The sequence below is a fragment of the Euleptes europaea genome, chromosome 3 (genome assembly GCF_029931775.1).
Source record: "Euleptes europaea isolate rEulEur1 chromosome 3, rEulEur1.hap1, whole genome shotgun sequence".
NCBI classification, from domain to species: Eukaryota; Metazoa; Chordata; class Lepidosauria; order Squamata; family Sphaerodactylidae; genus Euleptes; species Euleptes europaea.
The window spans coordinates 101,035,965-101,050,610 of NC_079314.1; the positions used below are offsets into that span (position 1 = coordinate 101,035,965).

General features: G+C 44.7%; 1 protein-coding gene across 1 annotated transcript; it reads left to right on the forward strand.

Annotated features, from left to right (window-relative positions):
• Positions 1 to 243: 243 nt before the first annotated feature.
• On the forward strand, positions 244 to 13,998 carry SSBP1 (single stranded DNA binding protein 1). Its single transcript, XM_056847202.1, has 6 exons — positions 244 to 311; positions 478 to 538; positions 6,628 to 6,768; positions 7,900 to 7,987; positions 11,185 to 11,273; positions 13,874 to 13,998. The coding sequence occupies exons 1-6, from the start codon at positions 255 to 257 to the stop codon at positions 13,915 to 13,917; spliced, it is 480 nt and encodes a 159-aa protein (XP_056703180.1). The 5' UTR covers positions 244 to 254; the 3' UTR covers positions 13,918 to 13,998.
• Positions 13,999 to 14,646: the final 648 nt, after the last annotated feature.

Sequence of the window (14,646 nt, forward strand, 5' to 3'; positions counted from 1 at the left end):
CTTCTGTGTGCGCAAAGAGTGGCTGGAGGGTAACCCTTCCAAAAGGAGCAAAACATTATGTTTGTATTAGGGGTTGCAACCTTCAGGTGGGGTGCTATGATCAGCTGAGGGCTCTTACCCATGAGGCCAAGTCCATTGCCCTAAAAGGATGCATGCTAATGGCTTGTTAACTCTGGAAACAAATGCATAAATAACTTGACAGCTGGTAACGGAGTGCTGAATTGCTCTTTTTTTCTTCCAGAGCAACTAGAAGAATGTCTTCCGTGAAGCTAAAAACTACAGCAGAAATGTTGCGCAGGCCGCTGCAGCAGGTAACAACTCCATTTGCTTTGTCCTCTCTCTCACCTGGCTTATTTGTAGTGGCTTGCTTGGCTTTGTTTTAGTTGGAAACTACCACAACCAGATCTCTGGAGAAGGCAGCACATACATTTCCTAAATAAATCAGTAAATTATTTGCCTTTTGGTTTCTTTGTCTAGGTGTTTCGCCAGTTTGTAAGACACGAGTCTGAGTCAACGACGCCCTTAGTTCTTGAAAGGTGTAAGTAGCTCTTTGTGAGCCAAATGGCTGCCTTCTGTGGGTCTCTCGGCATCAGTGGGGGGACTGTGTGGGCAGCTGGAATTTTCCTGCATAATATTTATTTATAGGCCACCTTTCTCTCTGAGACTCAAAGTGGGTTACATAATGTAAGGCAGTACAGTCAGTGGGATGAGGAGACATCTAACAAGCGGTGTAATAGGACTAAGGGTAAAGGTCCCCTGTGCAAGCTCCGGGTCATTTCTGACCCATGGGGTGACATATCATCCTGACGTTTATTAGGCAGACTGGTTACGGGGTGGTTTGCTAGTGCCCCAGTCGTCTTCCCTTTACCCCCTTTATGCAGTCTGTCAGCTGAGCTACCTGTCTCCTCCACAAGCATCATTTGAGGCAGTCGCTGGGCTAGGTCACTACATTGTGTGTGTGAACATAAGAAACAACATGCTGGGCTAGACCAAGGCCCATCAAGTCCAGCAGTCTGTTCACACAGTGGCCAACCAGGTGCCTCTAGGAAGCCCCCAAACAAGACTTAAAAATCTGGGTACTCATTTTACCAACCTCGGAAGGATGGAAGGCTGAGTCAACCTTGAGCCGGCTGCCTGAAACCAACTTCCGTTGGGATCGATCTCAGGTCGTGAGCAGAGCTTGGACTGCAGTACTGCAGCTTACCACTCTGTGCCACGGGGCTCCTATAATAGGACTAGGGTAATGGAAATCTGAAATAAGGCGCAAATGTTAAACAAGACCTGAGTAATGCAAGAAATCTTAAGTAAAAATATAATGCAATGAGAACACGATAAAATCATATAGCAAAAGATAATATGTGTTAGTAATATAGTGACCTGAGTGCAAGCGTGGTGTAATGGTTAAGAGCAGTGGACTTTAGTCTGGAGACGCAGGTTTGATTCCTTACTCCTTCGCATGAAGCCTGCTGGGTAACCTTGGGCCAGTCACAGTTTTCTCAGAACTCTCTCAGCCCACGTGAAGGCAAGCAATGGTGAACCACCTCCGAACATCTCTTGCCTTGAAAACCCTACGGGGTCGCCATAAGTCAGCTGTGTCTTGACGGCACACGCTTAGGGCTGTTTAGCTTGGAAAGAAGGCAGCTAAGGGGTGACATGATAGAGGTCTATAAAATTATGCATGGTTTGGAGAGAGTGGACAGGAAGAAGTTTTTCTCCCTCTCCCATAATACTAGAACGGGAGGTCATCTGTTGAAGCTGGAGGGTGACAGATTCAAAACAGATAAAAGGAAGTATTTTTTCACACAACGCATAGTTAAATTGTGGAACTCCCTGCCCCGGGATGTGGTGATGGCTGCCAACTTGGAAGGCTTTAAGAGGGGAGTGGACATATTCATGGAGGAAAGGGGTATTCATGGCTATTAGTTAAAATGGAGACTAGTCATGCTGCATGCCTATTCTCTCTAGTATCAGAGGAGCATGCCTGTTATATTAGCTGCTGTGGAACAAGGCAGGTTGGTGCTGCTGCAGTCATCTTGTTTGGGGGCTTCCTAGAGGCCCCTGGTTGGCCACTGTGTGAACAGACTGCTGGACTTGATGGGCCTTGGTCTAGCCCAGCATGGTTTTTCTTATGTTCACACACACAATGTAGTGACCTAGCCCAGCGACTGCCTCAAATGATGCTTGTGGAGGAGGCAGGTAGCTCAGGTGACAGACTGCATCTTCAGGGCCCGAAGCAACACGTGAGCGAACTTAAAGGCAATCTTGACTGCTTCTCAGGTCAGAGGTAGCCAGAGGGGAAGGGAAGGAAGAGGGACATGATCTGGGGTTGTTGCTTCCTGACTGATAAACAAGAACAAAACTCTGGAATGTAACTTTTTTTTTAATGCTGCCTTAGTTTATCAGACATTCAAGGCACCTGGCTTTCTGTGTGTGTGTGTAAAGTGCCTTTAAGTCGCAGCCGACTTATGGCGACCCCTTTTGGGGTTTTCATGGCAAGAGACTAACAGAGGGGGTTTGCCAATGCCTTCCTCTGCACAGCAACCCTGGTATCCCTTGGTGGTCTCCCATCCAAATACTCACCAGGGCTGACTCTGCTTAGCTTCTGAGATCTGACGAGATCAGGCTAGCCTGGGCCATCCAGGTCAGGGCACCTGGCTTTCTATTATAATAAAAATAGGACTATAAGAATAAAAAACAAACTAAATCAGAAGCAGAAAGATAACCCAACTCCTAGAGTACCATAGCATTAAATAAACACAAGAGCACCAATATGAGCAGAAAATGCAGCACAGATAGGTTAGGAGATACAGAAATAAAGCTATTTTAAGTCTTCAGACCTCTCTGGGCTCACTGGTGTGACTCCCCTGGTCCAGCTCTTACCTAGATCACCATGCCACCCTTTCATTTTTAAAAAAATATTTATTCAATAAAATTAAAAACAGCAACAACAACCCCAAAAAACATACTGCAGTCTTCATAATTTAAAATACAATATATATGTGTGTACACCTAAAAAACACACACACTCTGAATTTCTAAATTCAGCTTCACGGTTTAGTCCTCTATAAAATAGCTAGACTGTCATCGTGGAACGTTGTCCTTTCCCACCCTTGATTATAAGATTTTCCATTTTATTTACAGTTCGTAACCATAGCTCATCTAGGTTCATTGTATCACCATTTTTCTGATGTGTTGTTAACTTAATTAATACGTATATTTCTTTAACCAACCATTCCTCTATCTTTGGAGTCGTTTTTTGTTTCCAATGTCTGACAAAAGTCATTCTAGCAGCAGTTATCATGTGTAACCCCATACATTGTTTATCTTTAGTTAAGTTAGGGGCTAAATTTAACAAAAGTATCTCAGGTTTACATGGGATATCAATCTCCATTCCAACAGACAGATATTTCACTATTTCAGTCCAGAACGTTATAGCTCTCTCACACTTCCACCACATATGAATGAAGTCTGCTTGTTTTTTATCGCAGTACCAGCAACTATCGTTCATTGATTTGTAGATTTTACTTATTCTAATTGGAGTTAAATGCCATACATATACCATCTTAATTAGATTTTCTCTTATATGCAAGCTAACTGAGAAATCCAACCCCTTGAAAAAATATATTCCCATTCTTGATCACTCAATGGTTTATCTAAGTAAATGTTCCATTTGTCCCTATAGCCTAATGTTGAATTTAAGTTTTCTTTTACTAAAATTGCATATATTTTTGAAGTTGAAACTTTATCTTGAAGCATTAATTTCTCAAACTCAGATTTTTCTCTAATTTTAGTTAATTATTTTTCTTTTAAATTATTCCAATACTTTTTCATTTGTAAATATTCTATAAAGGTAATATTAACTTCTTTCTTATCCAAATTTTTTTCTAGAGGTTCTTAATTATAATTTTTAATCCAGTAATGATAATCATTCTGTTTATCTGTCTTTATTCTGCAAGGGAGTTGGAATTCTGGATTCTCAGCTAAGATGTTCCAAAGGAAGGAAGACAGTGGGGAAATATCTGGGGCTAGTTTCTCTCTTAATACATCCCATTGTTTTAGAATAGTATTAATGCAGTTATTATTTTTATTATAAAAAAATTTCCTATCATTTTGTTTTACCCATGGCCATCTCTTTAGCGGAAATTTAACAAAATCTTGTTCAATTTTAATGTAAGGTTCCTTTTCATTGTTTACTACCCATGATTTTAACCACTTTACCCTAGCTACCTGATAATATACTAGTAAATTTGGCATTCCTATCCCGCCTTTGCCTTTAAGTTCATATAGATTGCTATTTCTGAATCTGTTTTTTTTATTCTGCCAAATAAATCTATTACAGATCTTTTGCCATACCATGCCACCCTTTCAACTCCCAAATTAGGTTATTACTTGCAGCAAAAAACCCAAAAAAACCTCATTGAGAAGCAGTGTGGTATAGTGGTTAGAGTGTCAGGCTAGGATCTGGAAGACCCAGGTTTCAAAGCCCCCTGTGCCATGGAAGCTCACTGAGGGCGCTTTCATGCATGCAGAATAATGCCCTTTCTATCCACTTTCAATGCATTTTGCAGCTGGATTTTACTATGTGAAATGGCAAAATCCGCTTGCAAACAATTGTTTTAAAGTGCATTGAAAGTGGGTTGAAAGTGCATTATTCAGTATGTGTGAAAGCACCCTCCGTGACCTTGGGCCCATGAGTGTCTCTCTGTGTGCCTAACCTACCACACAGGGTTGTTGTCAGGATAAAATGGAGAAGGATGTAAGCTACTTCATGTCCCTGTTGGAGAAGAAAGTAGGGTATAAATGAAGTAAATAGATAAGATTCCTGTGACATTTGTGTTGCCCCAAAGAGGCAACAGTAGCAGGGGGGGGGGGGGAAACAACCAGAGAAATGTGGATTCTTTCTTAGAGATGGCTGCCAAACAGAGACTTTTTAGTTGCTTAGCTATGCCTGTTAAAACGTAAGATCATAAAAACCTTATCTAAGGCTGGATCAGGCATAGGATTAAACGTTCTGTTTTTACTGGCAACCTTGGAGGCTCACAAGCACGGCTGTCTTGAATTTTATAGCCCTCCCCTGGTGTGTGTTCCCAGCATCTGATATTCAGGGGTACATGGCTCCTTTTTAATTTATTTTATGTATTTAAAATGTTTTCATGCTGCCTTTCCACCTAGCTTAGGGTCCCCGAGGAGGCAAACAATAAGGAACACTTTTTAAAAAACTTTAAAAACACATAATAAAGCAGCTAAAAACAGTTAAACAATTTCTGTACATGGGGGTTTCACCTAGTTATCATGGCCACTTCAGGGACATAAGAACATAAGAAAGGCCCTGCTGGATCAGACCTAGGTCCATCAAGTCCAGCAGTCTGTTCACACAGTGGCCAACCAGGTGCCTCTAGGAAGACCCCAATGCAGCAGCATTGTCCTGCCTGTGCTCCAAAGCACCTCATATAATAAGCATGCTCATCTGATCCTGGACTTATCCTCCATGAATTTATCTATGTATCTATTTACAAAGTTATACTCTGTTTTTCTCCGCAACAGAGACCCAAAGTAGTTTACATCATTCTCTTTGTCTCCGCGTTATACTCACAACGATAACCCTGTTGGTTAGGTTGGTGGTGGAAAGTGCCGTCAAGCAGCTAATTTATGGCAGCCTCTTAGGGTTTTCAAGGCAAGCGACAGAGCAGAGGTGGCTTGCTTCTGCGTAGTGACCCTGGACTTCTTGGTGGTTACTAGCCAGGGCCAAACCCGCTTAGCTTCCCAGAGATAGCAAGATTGAGCTACCTGCTGGTCGGTGTGAGTTAGGTTCGGTTATGCTAAAAGATAGCGAGGTTCCAGTGCGCTTTCTTGGCAGACTGGGGATTCAAACCTGGGTCTCCCATATCCTAGTCCAGCATTCTAAGTACTACACCATATCTCTTAAGAATCTAACATTAATTTAACCCAGGACTAATTCCCATCCCTGAAAGCTCTTACACACAAGGTGTGCTTCCACGGATTAGCTGGATTAATTTTTTTAGTCCGTTTATTCGTTTTCCTTGTTAAGCGTGTTTCCCCTTTGACCATCCTGACCCCCTCCCCCCAATTTCCTCAGCTCTTTTTTTTAATAATAATTTTTATTATTTTTCAAAATATATAAACAAACAAATCAATAATCAATATGAATCATCAAAATAGAGAACAAAAACGAGTCATTGTTGAAAATACAAAAAAAATATGTTCATATAAAGTATGTGACTTCCCCTCGATCTCCGTCTATCTCATTATAAATTCATATACTCTTGATCTTACGTAGTTCTAATCCTAAATATATTTTGTTTCAAAATCAAAGATATATAAAAAATTTCATATATATATTTCAAACATATCTATTATCTATCTCATAATCAATCCTGTTATTGTAACTATATTGATATAAAACATCCCTAAAATTGATATAAAATGGATTAGATCAAAGAATAACCTTCAAGTTTCCCCATTTGCAATTCATTTTCACAATAACTTCTCCAAGCCTCCCACTCCCATAAATTGCATATTATCTTTTTGGTTTATCAGTGCCGTATGTTTCGCCATTTCCACCAGCCCAATTTCCTCAGCTCTTGATACTTTTTGTCCTGCCTTTAGCGCTGAATCGTATCCAGTTGCTTGGCCGCGTAGGTCAGGATCCTGTTATGAGGCAAGTGGAAGGGAAAAACCCTGTCACGATTTTCAGCCTGGCAACCAATGAGATGTGGCGATCGGGAGAGAGCGAAGTATTCCAAGCAGGTGAGTGGCTATGCCTTGGGAGGTAGGGCGGGGTTCATACTCAACATGTCCGGGTTCTGTTTTGGCATTTAAATTGAATTGGGAATGTGTCTTCCATCCTACTGACGTCTATCTTATAGTGCTGGACTAAATGGCTTCTGTTCTTGGAATGCCTTTTTCCTCCTCTTCCCTGCCGCAGGATGTGGTGATGGCTGCCAACTTGGAAGAATTTAAGAGGGGAGGGGACAGGTTCATGGAGGAGAGGGCTATCCATGGCTACTAGTCAAAGTGGATACTAGTCATGATGCATACCTATTCTCCCTAGTATCAGAGGAGCATGCCTGTTACATTAGGTGCTGTGAAATGCAGGCAGGATGCTTCTGCAGTCGTCTTTAAAGCATAGACTGCTTTAAAAGGGGTGTCGATAAATACATGGTCCATCAATAGCTACTAACCATGATGAGTAAAGGGAACCTTCGTACACAGAGGCAGCAAACCTCTGAACATCAGTGCTAGGAGAAAACACCAGGGATAGCCTTAGCGTCTATGCCTTGTTTGTTTGGCCCTCCAGCTCACTGATTGGCCATGGTTTGAAGCAGGATTGCTGGACTAGATGGACCACTGGTCTGATCTAGCAGGGATCCTCTTATGTTCTTAACACCTTTAGATGCAGTAAGTAGCCAGAGATGATTTCTAAGTGGTGTTCTCTGTGTGTGTGTAAAGTGCCATCAAGTCGCAGCCAACTTATGGTGACCCCTTTTTTGGGGTTTTCATGGCAAGAGACTAACAGAGGTGGTTTGTCAGTGCCTTCCTCTGCATTGCAACCCTGGTATTCCTTGGTGGTCTCCCATCCAAATACTAACCAGGGCTGACCCTGCTTAGCTTCTGAGATCTGACGAGATCAGGCTAGCCTGGGCCATCCAGGTCAGGGCTAGGTGTTCTCTGTACAAGAAGGAAAGGAGAAGTGACCATGCAAACCTGATGGTAAGCTATGTTTTCGCGCATATCATGTTAATGCAAATCTTAACATGTTTTTAAGTGCCACGTAGATGGCTCCCTACCCGAATGAGGGAGGCTGGCTATTGGAAGCTGTAACCTGTGCCCTGGGAAGGACCAAAGAACTCATGGGCGTTTCTGCTTCATTCGACTCAGGTGATATCACCCAGAAAACAACGTGGCACAGGGTCTCTGTGTTCAGGCCAGGCTTGAGAGACGTGGCTTATCAGTACGTCAAGAAGGGGTGAGTAGAATTTTATAAGAGTCTTCGTGCAGAAATCTTTAAAAAGAGAAGGAGCCCAGTGTTCCAGGAAATGCCAACATCGACTCCTTGAAAGACAAGTTCACTTTTAACATTGTCTTGGCCAGGCTGACCTCCACTGAAATCCAATTTTTTCTCCCATTATCTGGCAAAATGTCAGAAGGCCAGCATGGGGGATTTTGCATCTGCTGTAGTGTCGCTGTCTGCGGAAAGTAGATTTGCCCAGATGCTAGGCTGGATGGCGACGGTAAAACCTCTGTGCAGAATCTATGGGCCAAGACAGGTTGTCAAGATTTGGGACCTAGTGATATTCAGCCAGTGTACTGTGCCTGGGGCAAGCTTTTGGGGCTGCCGTTCATGTTAAATACTGGAAGAAACAAGTGTGGGGGAAGAATTCTGTTGGCTTTATAGAATATTGACTATGGCCAAACAATAAGCAGTCATCTAACTGGTGGATTGCCTGGGGTGCCAGCTCCAAACAGGTCCCAGTGATCATTATTTTGGGGTATGGTGAGGGGGAAAAATAGAAGATCTGGAGGTGTGGCTATGAGCCCACCAACCCTCTGTTCATTCCTCTGCCACACTCACTGACAGAGTGGTCATAGAATCATAGAGTTGGAAGGGGGCCATACAGGCCATCTACTCCAACCCCCTGCTCAATGCAGGATCAGTCTAGAGCATCCCTGACAAGTGCTTGTCCAGCCTCTGCTTAAAGACTGCCAGTGAGGGGGAGGTCATCCCTAGGTACGTGGGGTCATCTGCTGAAACTGGAGGGTGGGAGATTCAAAACAGATAAAAGGAAGTATTTCTTCACACAACACATAGTTAATTTGGGGAACTCCCTGCCCCAGGGTGTGGTGATGGCTGCCAACTTGGAAGGCTTTAAGAGGGAAGTTGGGAATGTTCATGGAGGAGAGGGCTATCCATGACTACTAGTCAAAATGAATGCTAGTCATGATGCATACCTATTCTCTCCAGGATTAGAGGAGCATGCTAAATATACTAGGTGCTGTGGAACACAGGTGCTGCTGCAGTTGTCTTGTTTGTGGGCTTCCTGGAGGCACCTGGTTGGCCACTGCGTGAACACACTGCTGGGCTTGATGGGCCTTGTTCTGATCCAGCATGGCTTTTCTCGTGTTCTTATGATTCCACTGTTGAACAACTCTTACTGTAAAACATTTTTTCCTAATATCCTGCCGGTACCTTTCTGCTGTAATTTAAACCCATCATTGCGAGACTTATCCTCTGCTGCCAACAGGAACATAATCCTGTGCAGAGCTACTGTATTTCAGTGGAGTTTGACTCGAGAAATTCTGTATAGAGCGCTGTAAGCAGTCTTAGAGTCCATTTACACATTACAACGTACAGGTGAAGGATATGTGTCTGCTCCATGGATTTAGAGTCGGATGTGCTATGTGTGGTCTGTGCTCAAAACTCATTTCTAAGACACGTGCAGGCCTGATTTAGATTGGGACTATCGTACATAAGGAGGAGGAGATTTAGTTCCCCCAGCACTTAATTAGGCCGTGTTCTTTCTCACAAGACAACATGGGTCCGATGTGGTATAATGGTTAGAGGGTTCAGGATTTGGAAGGTTCAAATCCCCACACACCTGTGGAACTCACTGGGTGGCTTCAGGCCAATCTTAATATTCCAGGACCAAATACTTCATGAGGTCGTTGTGAAGACACCGTAATATGGAGGAGAACATAAGAACCTGCTGGATCAGACCAAGGTCCATCAAGTCCAGCAGTCTGTTCACACAGTGGCCGACCAGGTGCCTCTGGGAAGAAAGAGAGAGAAGGAGGGAACGCTGGATGCCACCTTGAGCTCTTTGGCAGGATAAAAACACGACAGATAGGGAAACAATTAAAGCAGGGATTAGGAGAAGTAAGCTGAGATGGCGCACTTTTTCCTCTGTTTACCCACTTGCCAGATGGGCTCAGCAGAAAACGTCTGGTGGTGGTTCCAGTAACCCGCCAAGTATGGTAGGCTTTTGTGGGGAGGACTTGCTCTTTCGCTGTGGCAGACCTGTCACTATGCAACAGGGAGCGGAGGGTAGCACACATCTGTTTCCCCTCCATTTTACATCCCACACAACAACCCTGTTGGGTGGGTTAGGCCAGCAGAGAATGATTAGCCTAAGGTCCAGTGAGCTTCACAGCTGAGTAGGGATTTGAACCTGCATCTCCCAGGTCTTGGTCCAACAATTCAGCCGCTACACCAAGTTCCCCCTCTTGCTGAAGGAAGCCTTGCTTGCCCCTTTCCTTATTATTTCAAGAAGCATATGAAACTGTGCTTTTCTGAAAGTCTGTTGGCTAAAAAAAAAACCCCGGTGAGCTTGGACTGTGCTGAATTTGTTGCATTGCAGCTTTTTGTGCTGCGGTTATTTTTTATATGGCTTAAGGGTTTATTTTGGTTTATTACATTTTATATTTTGCTGTATAATTAGCTGTTTTGGGATAGACCTGTAAAAAGAGGGATATAGGTCTTTAAATAAATGAAATTAAAATCAAGGACTACAAGGAGCGTGGTATAGTAGATAGTGCTGGACTAGGATCTGGGAGGTGGTGGAAATGGCCATCGACCATGTAGGGTTTAAAGGCAAGCAATGTTCAGAAGAGAGGGGCTGTGGCTTAGTGGTAGAGCCTCTGCTTGGCACGCCGAAGGTCCCAGGTTCAATCCTCTGCATCTCCAGTTAAAGGGACTAGGCAAGGAGGTGATGTGAAAGACCTCAGCCTGAGACCCTGAAGAGCCGCTGCCAGTCTGGGTAGACAATACTGACTTTTATGGACCGAGGGTCTGATTCAGTATAAGGCAGCTTCACGTGTTCATGGTTTGCCATTGCCTTCCTCTGCATAGCGATCCTGGACTTCCTTGGTGGTCTCCCATCCAAATACTAACTGGGGCTGATCCCTGTTTAGCTTCCAAAATCTGACGAGATCAGGTTGGGGACCCACATTCAAATCCCCACTCTGCCATGGTAGTTTGCTGGGTGACCTTTAGCCAATTGCACACTCTCAACATAACCGACCTCACAGGGTTGTTGGGAGAATAAAATGAAGGCAGGCAGAATTCTGTCAGCCACTCTGGGTCCTCATTGGGGAGAAAAGTGGGGTACAAATGAGGTAAACAAATAGATTAAAATAAGCCGACGTGTCTGGATTTGCTCCTTGTAGGGCTCGAATCTACGTGGAAGGGAAGATAGACTATGGGGAATATACGGACAAAAACAACGTGAGACGGCAAGCCACGACAGTCATTGCAGGTATGAACTTAACATGTCGAAGCTGGGGTGGGGGGGCACAAAGGGAACTCTGTTACTGTTGCCCAGACGTCCAGACCGTGTTTCTCCTCCCCTGTTTTCAAACCTCATGGTGGGTTTTTAAAAAATAGAATGGTATAATGCCCGCAGTTCGTGGTCTGAGCCACTAGGTGTCGCTGCTGGGTGTCGATAACGCTAAGCTCAAGAGGGCATTTTTTCCAGACTTCATAACCCAGGATGGTGGAAGTTTAGCTAGTTCAGTGTTAAATGTGCATTCCCTCCGCTGGCAGAGGGCAGGCGGTCTGTGTTTGCTTTCTGAATGAACGCGGCCCTTGTCTGAAAGTTCAGCGTCAAGAATTTAGCAGGAAATACCCGTCTGTCTGGCTGCTTCCCCGATTGCGGGTCGCCTCTAAACTTCCTGCCTGCTCCGGACTGGCAGCAGAGAGGCTTTGAATGCCTTCTAAGGTGGAGAATGGGGAGGAGGGGGGAAGAAAACGACGTCTATGCCGGCGAATGGGCACCTTAACCACCCGCATTCTAGACACAGACCATAAATCTTGCAGGCTCTCCCACCTGCATGTGCCTCTGCGTGTCGGACCGAACGAGCCTCAAGCGATTGTTAATTGTTCCTGGCAAGAGGCGACCAGCTCGGTCCTGTGCAGAGTTAGGCACGGCGAGGCCCCATGAGGTCAGCAGACTGAAGCATTCCTTACACTGCAGATGTACGTGGTGATTTATTCCAGTCTTATCCCGTTGGAGTCCTCAGAGCCACACACAGCAAAAAGCCTGTTGTTACTGCGATGCCAGTGGAAAATCACAGTGGGATCTGGCGATAACAAATGCAGTTAGCAGCAGGGATTCAAAAGAGAGACCCCCCCCCCCTACAAACATACAAATCATCCCACAGAATCTTAAAAGGTAAAGGTCCCCTGTGTAAGCACGGAGTCATTCCTGACCCACAGGGTGACGTCACATCCCGACATTTACTAGGCAGACTTTGTTTTACGGGGTGGTTTGCCATTGCCTTCCCCAGTCATCTTCCCTTTGCCCCCAGCAAGCTGGGTATTCAATTTACCGACCTCGGAAGGATGGAAGACTGAGTCAACCTTGAGCCGGCTACTTGAAACCTACTTCCTTTGGAATCGAACTCAGGTCATGAGCAGAGCTTTTGACTGCAGTACTGCAGCTTTACCACTCTGCACCACGGGGCTCCTAATCTTATAATCTTAGTAGGACAAAAAAAAGGTGTCTCTACTTTCATATGTTAGTTGGCCTTTCCAGCTTCTATGAGAAGGAAATGCTGGAAAAGTTGTTTATTGTAAGTTTATTGTAGTTTGTTTTAGTTGCTGCCTGTAGGGCACAACGGCATGAAATGCAGGGATCCCTGACCAGATCTTCTGGTGTCTCTAATTTATATTTAAAATCAATTTATGGGCATGGGGGATTTTGATCAGGACCACATCGGGGTGGAATTTAAACTGTTCCCCTGCACTGTTTACTGGATAGAAATCCCCCCCACTCCAAGCTGTTAATGATACTGGCCTGTAATCCTATCACTCAACAGAGCAGAGGTTGAAGTCTTCCACCAACAGAAAAGCCCCTTTAACTTAAAGCAACTTAGGCTGGAAGAACTCTTCCATCCTAAGGCTGGAGAGATGCTGGGGGGAGGACGATGCTTGTCTGTTATTTCCCTACTGGGGCTGATATCAGACAGGGGTTGGATTTCTATCCAGGAAATAGTGAGGGGGACAGGTTAAGCCCCCCCCCATTTCCCCCCACACACCATGGCTGCTTTTAAGACAATTCAAGACACTGAGAGAGCTAATCACAAATCTCAAGCATCTCCTCTACAGACGATCTGGAGCTTGTGTTTACTCAGAAGTAAGTTCTACTGTATTCAGTGGTCCTTACTGCCTAGTCAGCGTGCTGAGGATTTCAGCCTTCGAATGGGAAGGCATCCAGAGCCAGGCATCAGTCATGGATCCTTAATATCTAGGGGGATCATACAAGATGTTCAGCCGTTCGAGGCAGTGGTTATGCTGTCTGCGCAGAAACTTGATGCATTTTAGGCGAGCGGGGGTGGGCATCTTGGCGTGTTGGAGCGCATGCTTTGCCAGTGTGGTGTAGTGGTTTAAGAGCAGTGGTTTGGAGTGGTGGGCTCTGAACTGGATTTGATTCCAGTTTGATTCCCCCACTCCTCCAGATGAGCGGCGGACTCTAATCTGGCAAATCAGGTTGGTTTCCCCACTCCTACACATGAAGCCAGCTGGGTGACCTTGGGCTAGTCACCGCTCTCTTAGAGCTCTCTCAACCCCACCTACCTCACAGGGTGTCTGTTGTGGGGAAGGGAAGGCGATTGTAAGCCGGTTTGAGTCTTCCTTAAGTGGTAGAGAAAGTCGGCATATAAAAACCAACTCTTCTTCTTCCTGTTTAGTCCTGGGCATCTCCAGTTGCAGGGCTGGGAAAGAGTCTGTGCTTGAAACTCTGCTGGTTAGAGGAGACAGTAGTGAGCTGGACAGAATAGGCAGTCTCACTGTATAAAGCAGATTGATACGTTCAAATGTGTGATGCGTCTCTCCTTTATTTCTCCCCCCCCCTTCCAGAAAACATTATTTTCCTGAGCGACCACTTGAAAGAAAAGGAATGAGCTGGTTGATTTCTTGGACTTTGGCTTGAGCGGTTTCCTTTCTCTATTTTTGTAGCATTTCCTAATTCTGCAATCATGTATCTTCCTATAGATAATTAAAATAACCTTTTGTACGATCAGAGCAAATGAATGCGTGTACGGTTGTTCTTTTCCTACTTCATTCAGTGACATCTAAGTGTAGTGTGGTTAGAATCCTATTTTGGGAAACCCAGGTCAAAATCCCCATTTGTACTATAAAAGCTTGCTGACTAACCTTGGGCCAGTCACACACACACTCAGCCTACCACTCTGAGCTGGCGTGGTGTAATGGTTAAGAGTGGTGGCTTGAAATGAAGGACTCTCATCTGGAGAACCGGTTGTGATTCCCTTTTCTCCACACGAGCGGCAGACGCTAATTTGGTGAACCGGGTTGGTTTCCCCACTCCTCCACATGAAGCCAGCTGGGTGGCCTTGGGCTAGTCACAGCTCTCTCAGCCCCACTTACCTCACAGGGTGTCTGTTGTGGGGAGAGGAAAGGAAGGAGATTGTAAGCCAGTTTGATTCTTTCTTAAGTGGTAGAGAAAGTCGGCATATAAAAACCAACTCTTCTACCCGACCTCACAGGATTGTTGTGGAGATAAAATGGAGGAGGGGGAACTGTGGAAGCAGCTTTGGTTCCCCCTTGGGGAGGAAGGCAGGGTATGAAGTACACTTGAAATACAGTGTGTCCAAATGAAACCTTTACATCTT